At 39.3% G+C, this 8653-nt stretch overlaps 1 protein-coding gene across 1 annotated transcript in view; it reads left to right on the top strand.

Moving 5' to 3' along the window:
• Positions 1 to 6276: 6276 nt before the first annotated feature.
• galnt18b (UDP-N-acetyl-alpha-D-galactosamine:polypeptide N-acetylgalactosaminyltransferase 18b) overlaps positions 6277 to 8653 on the top strand; it is a 102091-nt gene continuing 99714 nt past the window's right edge. Inside the window, exon 1 of the mRNA XM_026167872.2 lies at positions 6277 to 6757. Coding sequence (XP_026023657.2) covers positions 6520 to 6757 — 238 coding nt within the window. The 5' untranslated portion in view covers positions 6277 to 6519. The remainder of the gene's footprint in view (positions 6758 to 8653) is intronic.

Below are 8653 nucleotides of genomic sequence, written 5' to 3'. Positions count from 1 at the left end.
TCGAAATGAGAAGCCACAGGTCTTGAGGAGGTACATGGCCTTAATGGACCAAAAAGCAAAATATATGTCTTTAATTTTAGCAAGCATTTGCTAATAAAATAGGCTCCGAAAATGGCTGAAAAGGAAAAAACAAGTACAGAGGGTCGCCATTTAAGGATGCACGTTTACTTTACCAGAGGAGGCAAAAACAGTTCTTCAGGTTAAATCTGTGTTTTTAGTGTTTCTTTCTCTCTTTTTTTTTAATGCAGCAAAATGAAGTGATGTATCTGAAAGTGATGGCAGGGGGCTTGAGGAGAATAGATGTTTGGTTTGACAGCATATTGAAGAGAAAAGCTAGGTGAACTCACCAGGGCTTTTTAGAGGAAATAGAGTTTACTAGCTCAGTTTGGTGCCTTGAAAGAGAAGCCAGAGAGCTTTCTCTGTGCAGGCAGGAAGGAATCAAGTAAGGTTATTGCAATTTTAGTCTACAGAAGTCAAAAAGAAAAGTAAGCAGAAGCACAACTTTCTCTTCACAAGCACTTATCTTCTATTATAGTCAAACACACCAAGGGGAAAGAAAAAAAAGGACTCATTCAAATACTGACATGATTTCCAGGTAGTTTTGATCAGCCTTGAAACACAGAATTGCTGCAGCTATACTGCTTTGGAAATAATCTTTTTGTCTAAGGAAAATTTCAAAAATGGTTTTGACTGAAAGACACATTGTTCTTTGTGCTCCCCTGCAAAACAAGTAACTCAGTGAGATTTCTGAAAGAAAAGACACTAATCTCTCTTCTAGTTTTATGCTGAAGGTCTTCTTGTATCATAAAACATTTCGGTAAATTAAATCATCTAGCATTGATGCTTGCTTACCCTGCCACTATGTTGTAAAGCTCCTTCCTCACAACTAATTGTACTGACTCATTTTATTTATTTTCTGTGTTAACGTTAAGTAAATTAGTGTTCCAGTAGCCTCAAAGTTTGTGTCATTCACAGAATCTGCATGTCACAAAATTGAATTTACTTATGTTTAGTTCAGTCAGTACAGCTGCTTATTAAACGAAAAAAGAAAAGAAATGATTAAAGCTGAAATTCTGTACTTCGGACAAATCTTGATTTGTGTATCAGTTTGGTAAATAAAAAAACAATCTTTTCAATAGGACGTTTAGACATTTAATTCTGAGAAGCATCTAACAGACTGTTTAATCTCAGTGAAAGGTAATGTCTCAAATTCTTATTCAAATGCGACTTCTGTGAATATTTCTGTTCCTAAGTGACCTCAAGTTTAAACTATGAGGAAAAAAACCTAAAACATTACATCAAACACTACCTTAACAAATTTTGAATGAGTTAAACAAAAAGCCATGCCTGCTTTAGGTCTGCTGCAATTACACGGTACAGACATTAGTGCTGGGCCACCAGCACATGTCACCTACAGAAGCTGCTCAGTCATGGAAACTAATGCAATGAAGCTCCCAGTGTACAGTTTTTGTGCTGATGTTAGTGTCAGAGCAGGTTTGTAGCCCTGTGATTAGTGAATCAGCAGCACTCTGTCAACTTTTGTTCAACAAAATACACCTTAGCATTTGGTGACTCGTGTGACTCATATTCATGTGGTCAGCCACAGGGTGGCTGAGCTGCTGTGTTTCCTCAACATTCAAACTTTGCAAAAACACCACTTACAGTTGATTGTGGAATACTTAGGAGGTAAAAAATGTCAAAAATTGACTCTGACTTGGATCTTACAGCACCCATTTTTAAATTCAGTGAGCTCTTAAGAATGAATCGTTCAATTCAACTCTGTTCAGTTTAATTCAATTGAATGCAATTTTATTTATATAGCATCAAATCACAACAACAGTTGCCTCTAGGTGCTTTATATTGTAAGGTAAAGACCCTGCAATAATACAAACAAAACAGAGAAAAACCCCACCAATCATAGGACCCCATATGAGCAAGCACTTTGGGAACGAAATACTCCCTTTAAACAGGAAGAAACCTCCAGCAGAACCAGGCTCGGGGAGGGGCGGCTATCTGGTGAAGAGAGGACAAAGACACTCTGTGGAAGAGAGCCAGAGATTAATAATAACTAATAATTAAATGCAGAGAGGTGTATAAACACATAGTGACTGAAAAAGATGACTGAAGGAGAAACACTCAGTGCATCATGGGAATCCCCCTGCAGGCTAGACCTGTTGCAGCATAACTAAGAGAGGATTCAGGGTCACTAGATTTGCTTCACCTATATGCTTTAACAAAAATAAAGGTTTTAAGCCTAATCTTAAAAGTAGAGACGGTGTCTGTCTTCCAAATCCAAACTGGATGCTGGTTCCACAGAAGAGGGACCTGAAAGCTGAAGGCGCTGCCTCCCATTCTGCCTTTAAAAACTCTAGCAACAACATGTAAGCCTGCAGTGGGAGAGCAAATTGCTCTGATGGTGTGATGGTACTATAAGGTCATTAGGATAAGATAAGGTCTGATTATTGAAAGCCTTGTATGTAAAGAGCATGATTTTATGAGTCCTAGTTTGAAGTCTGGGTGATGTTCTGTATTTATCATTTTCTTGCCAAAACATATAAAATCATGGAGTTCAGCTGAGAGAGAACTAAAGGAAACAATATGCACAATTGAACTGTCAGTTTTAATGTTCAGCTGAAAAATATACTGATAAAAACGTGAATGTGATTATCAAACGTAAATGAATGTTTTCATTAACTGAGCAATAAAGATTTATAGCCGGTGTCATAATTGTAAATGACATCTTATACACAACATTTTAAACTTTTACCATGGACCTAAATTTACAGTCTAACTTAAAAGGTGCAAAGACTGCAAACAGTGTATTGACTTTCTGGAGAATCTAATGGTTTGGGATAAGTAAAAACAATGGGAAAAGCAAGAAAAATCTTTTTCATCAGATCCTTGTAACTAGAGAATAGGAACACCCTTCACATATTGCAAACTAAAACAAATCTACCTTTTGGCAGTCTGGCAGGTCTGTTAGCTGAGATGAATGGGCAGCATGCTCCTGCATTGATCATCTCACAGCCATAAATGGCTGCTGCTGCTGAGAAGACAGGACAGAGGTGGTGGTGGTCTTTTATAGAGGTGTCAGAAGCTCTGAAACAACGGACAGCGATATTAAATATGTAATAGTAAGAACAATAAACGAAGCAAAGATAACTATGAGCTAACCTATGTTCTGAAAGACGAATCAAGTTAAAGAGCAACTGATTTGCAGCACGGCTGAGCAACTGAATCTAATTGCAACAACTCTTCACTAAGTGACTCTGACAGGGAATAGATATTGCCTAACCAAACCAATAAGATAGGAAAGAACAAGAATAATGAAAATCAACTGCAAAACACACTGTTCAGAAAGTTCATTACTATTATCTTTTTAAATAACAAAATAGGTAGCATTTGTGCATTATCTCCTAAGCTCTTTCTTAAGCAGACTGTCTGGGTACAGTCTAGGGCCCAGATGTAGAAAATTAACACTATTCAGCTGTCTAATCTTTTGTTCCAAAGGCAGGCAATCTGCCGATCGAACAGGAAATCAGTAAAAGAAAAGCATCATTCACAGTTAGTTCTCTATGTTTTTTGAAAAACTACACAATTTTTGTCATTTTGCCTCTGTCCAACAAAACAGTTGATTTTAAATCAGACAATCAAGATGGGAATGAAGTGCAGACTTTCCGCTTTAATTCAAGGGTTTTAACAAAAGCATTGAATTAACTGTTTAGGAAGTACAGCCATATTTATTCATCGTCCCCCATTTTCAGACGCTCAAAAGTAATTGGACAACTGGCTGTCATATAGTTTCATGGCCAGGTGAGGCCCGGTCCCTCATTATTCCATGACAAATTGAGCAGATGACAGATCTCGATTTGACTGATTCTGATTCCAGTGGAACCGGGTCATTAGTGTTTATTGATGATGTGGCTGCTGATAGAAGAAGCATGATTAATTCTGAAGTGTACATTCTACACCGTCTGCCCAGAAATAACCACATGCTGCAAAACTGATGGACTTGCTCTTCACAGTTCAAATGGATAGTGACCCAAAGCATATGACAAAAGCAACCCAAGAGTTTCTCGTGGGAAAGAAATTTGATATTTTTCAGTGGTAAAGTCATTCATCTGATCTCAACCCAATGCTTTTTAGTTATTAAATAGAAAACGGAAGGCTGAGAGACCCACAAACTAGCACTAATTGAAGGAGGCAGCAACATATTGCAGCCGGCAGAGCATCTAAAAGCTCTAGAACTCATGGACATCGCCAAATGTCCTTGGGTTCTAGATTCAGGCCGTCTTTGACTGCAAATAATTTTCATCCAATAAAGTCCTTGTATTTCAAATTGTGTTACTTCATCCAGTTACATTTGAGCCTCTGAAAATGCAATATTCCTAAACAGTTAATGTCTGCACTCAATTTTGCACTTCAATCACATCTTGACTGTTCAATTTAAAACCAACTGTGGTGGTGTACGGTGGCAAAATTACAAAAAGCGTCACTGTCCAAAAACTTATGGACCTGACTGTATCTTAGAGAGCAGAACTTCTGTGTTTACAGTTCCAATAAAGAACCACATATGATCCATTTAAGTACTCAAAACTAATAAGCTGAAAATGCAAACTGAAGCACTAGCAGTGTTTAATTCTTTGAAAGCTGTCCTTTAACATTTTATACCAAAGTGTGGGTCAAATTACTGTGAAGCCGAGTGGGAATGACATTACTCAGTGATAATGGCTGCTAGTGTGACCATCACTGATGAAGCACAAATCGGGTAACAGTGGTGATCTTTGACTGTCAAAATAAATTAAAAGTGATTGAATTTAGAATAATACAGCTTTTAGATTTGTTTTTCAAATGGCCGCATATAGTTGTCAGTTTAATTTACCAAATTCCTGGTTTCCCCTCCCAGTCTCTGTAATCATAGCAGCCAAGCACAAAGAAGACATTTCACGTTTTGCTCTGTAAAGTTAGAGAATGGGATAAAACTGCAAACAAAGGAATCTGTCAGCATTTGCTCTGCTTTTCTATCCTGTCTTACTTCACTAACATGCTTCAGTCACTCAGGAAAAAATGTGGAGGAACGAAGTATCACATTTAACGCTGTTTATCCCATTTGAAAAAATATGCCTATATCATTATTTTTCATTACTGAATATAATAGCTTCACCCTGACAAGCTGCTGTGCTGTTGCTGTCTGGAAGATTGGATGACAAAGGCTTTTTACTAGCAAATAATCATCTGGTGGAGATGATACTGGAAAATGCTGTCAAAACATAATCAAGAACTGAAGTGGGGGGAGAAAAATGCAGTCAACGACGTCTGACATTCATTCAGACAATAAAAATATACTGCAGACAAATACTGTGTGCTCTCAATATAAAATAAAAACATTCTGATCTGCTTAAAAAGGAAATGCCATATGCTTTGGATACACCGAAAAGGAAAATCACTAAGTGACAAATCTGCGTAAACCTGAGGCTCTGCTGCAGACATTAGTATTGGTGCACTATACTTGGGAAAAATCTTCTACACAACGGCAACATTTAAAGCTGTTTGTTATCGCTATATGTGTCATTTACTGACTCCTTTAATAAAATGTCAATAAAGAGAGGGTGCAATTAGGCCCAGACACAAAAGTCCATAATTTAAAATTCAGTCATCACCCAATCACTCAAAACGGGAAGGGGGTCTTCAAAGAAGCAACATCAGTTCAGCTTGCCTCGAAGTAGATGTTGATAATTTTAAAAAATGAAGTTCACGATTTAGCCCAGAAAATACATTTTAAACGATTCTCCATCTTCGCTGTATTATCCACCCCCCTCCCCGCTCCCTCTTCTCTGCATTGATAAGGCGATTCACAGACCTATGACATGACCCCACGCCTCGATTTCACCGTGAAACCCCGTTGTCTCTATCTCGTGGTTTGATCCAGTATTGCAGCAGGTAGGCTGTGGATTTCATAGCTCTTGCATCAAAAGTGTGTTCTACATGCACGGGACAATTAAGAAAAAAGAAAGAAAGAAACCAACGTGTCCGAGGAGAGAAATCAGACACGCATGCTGAAAATATCTCGCTGTCCAAATAAAATAACGCCTGGCTACTTTGTGTCCTTTAATGTGCGAACAGTCTTGACAGATCCACTTTCACAGTGAATCAGTGCGCAGTGTGAGGACGCGTGCAGCGGGCAGACTGTCAGTCCTCTCCACCCTCCCATTGGCTGCAGGATTCTCGGTGTCTCTCCAGTTTCCTTAATTCTCCAAAGCTACTGGAGCTGACGGAGGTTTACGATGGATCGCGAGATGGAGCTTCACCTGTAGATATTTTATATTAACCTGTGATTCAAAATTGAGAGAGGAGGATTAAAAAAAACTAGCACCTCTTTGGAAGTAAATGGTTTTCTATTGGATTTTGCGTTGCTGAACAGTTGCTGGAAATAACTTCACTATCACAGTTTTGCGGGCGGGCTGTCGCCTCCTGCTCCGGTTTAACGGGATACCGTAAGCTGTATGGAGGGATGTCGGCATGGCTTGCACCAGGAGAACCAAAACTTTGGTGTCCACATGCGTGATACTGAGCGGCATGACCAACATTGTTTGCCTGCTCTATGTCGGATGGGTTACTAACTACATCGCCAACATTTACATCAAGGTCCCGATGCCTTTACCCGAGAGAAAGTTAGAAGGGGACAAGCGAGGTGACACTCTCCGGATCATGGAGAGGCTCGATCGGCTGGAGAATGTGGTCAACCAGCACATTCATGGTAAAACCTGTTATTTTAACACGGTTCTGGATGAACTAATCCTTCTGTTTTACATATAGTGTCCGAGCTATTTGCACTAAACCATGTGAAAGTTTCATTTTTGTCACATAAAGGTGTGTGGCATTTGAAAGTGCGTTGTGCCTGGGGGAATGGATAGAGCAGGAACTTCTTTTGTCTGTTCACGATCAGATTATTTAGAGGGTGTAATAAAGGACAAAGAAAAGCTGCAGGTTTGCAAAGGAGTGCAGCGAGGCTCTAACCTATATGACAGTAATACAGCACACATAAACACCATTTAAAAAGCTGCATATATGAATTTCATTGTAATAAACAGATAGAATACAATAAAGTCTGAACAGCATTTTCTCCTTTTGTTTTACGCACAGAGAGTGAATCTTCATTAATACTGTCAAACACGGGATTGTATCTTTCCTTCATTTCTTTAGGTGTTGTTTTTGCTGTACAACGCGGATTGTTAATAAAACGTTTCCTCTTAGAGAGACAAAATTCAATAAAACGTTGAGCGCTGCCAGCGTTAAAATACAACTGCACGACAGGACATTTCACATCTGCATTAAGTCTGATTATGTGTATAAGAAACTTGCAAAGAGAATTTCTGGATCTGCTCTTTCATTCCTCGTCTGAATGAATCGGAGTTATACATTAAACAGCTGAAACAAAAAGTAAGTCTTTTCTCCCCAATCACGTTTGACTTGAACTTGACCTGTTCCTACACTTATAGGAATGCCGGGAATCCTTTTGGTCAGATTCCTTGCTGGCATGCAGTTTCTTTACGCTTGATCACACATGGTTAATTTTCGTCCTCTCCCTCTCTTTAAAAGAGCTATTCTTGTCGTCACAAGGGGGGCTCGTTTTGGGCAGGTCCCAATTTGAAATGGCACAGAGCTGCTGCAGAACTGAAATGCAGGCAGAAATCTACTCATGCTTCTTTGAGCAATAAGGCTCTGTGCTAAGCTTGGGTAAACATTCCTCCTGGAGGCAGGTCTCCATTTCAGCTTGGCACCCATAGGCATCTGCAGGAGCTTTGTTGAGTTGCCCCCAGTGACTTGCCTCCAAAGTACACGTTTCAGCTATTTCTGTTACTCTGACTGGAAAAGATAATATGTGACATTGCCACTGCTGCTGCGATTCTGCTTCTTATTAACCTTATCACCCAACCTATATAAATTATGCTGCTTACACGGAAAAAGACTCGGTCTCTAGAATCACCTGTACTTTATTTTAAGCTGCTTTTTGACAGACCGCACATGCAACATCTCAGTTCTTGGACTTTTTCCAGCTTTAACGCGCAGTTTGGCATATGGGGAAATGTGCTTATTCACTGTATTGCATTCGGTCAGATGAAAAGATCACAAACCCTCCCATCTCGTTTCTGTTTGGTAAATAAGCTAAGCTGCAAGAGTGCCAACAGGGAAAAAGCTCACCTTGCTTTGTCCAAAGATTAAAAAAAAATATATCTGCCTGCAGCCCCTCTGAGGCTCACTGATTAACTTGTTATATATTGCTGAAATTACTGCACCCAGACCAATTCCCATGCACAACCCTCCATAAACCATAGCTTGTTTTCCTTCACTTTGGCCAAAAGTATCATGGTATTTGGAGGTTGTTCAGTTCTTTTTAACATTTGGACGAAGGCTTGCTGTTCGGATTTCTCTAAGTCAACGTGGCTTCTGGCTGTAACAGAAACAGGGGTATAGCTCCCTAAATGGAAACTCTCTTTAAAAACAGGCTGTGGTTCACGTTTTTCTTACTGTCTTTTTGTGCTACTTTTAAAACTAGGACAATCATCCTGTAATTAGTTTTAAAGAAAACATCATGCATATCAAACATTTTCACTTCTCCATTGTTTCACCAGCTCCTGCACAGTCAGCCAGC

This window comes from Astatotilapia calliptera, chromosome 1 (genome assembly GCF_964374335.1).
Source record: "Astatotilapia calliptera chromosome 1, fAstCal68.1, whole genome shotgun sequence".
Classification (NCBI taxonomy): domain Eukaryota; kingdom Metazoa; phylum Chordata; class Actinopteri; order Cichliformes; family Cichlidae; genus Astatotilapia; species Astatotilapia calliptera.
Note: the sequence above shows the minus strand (reverse complement) of the source record. Positions and strands in the feature narration are given on the sequence as shown.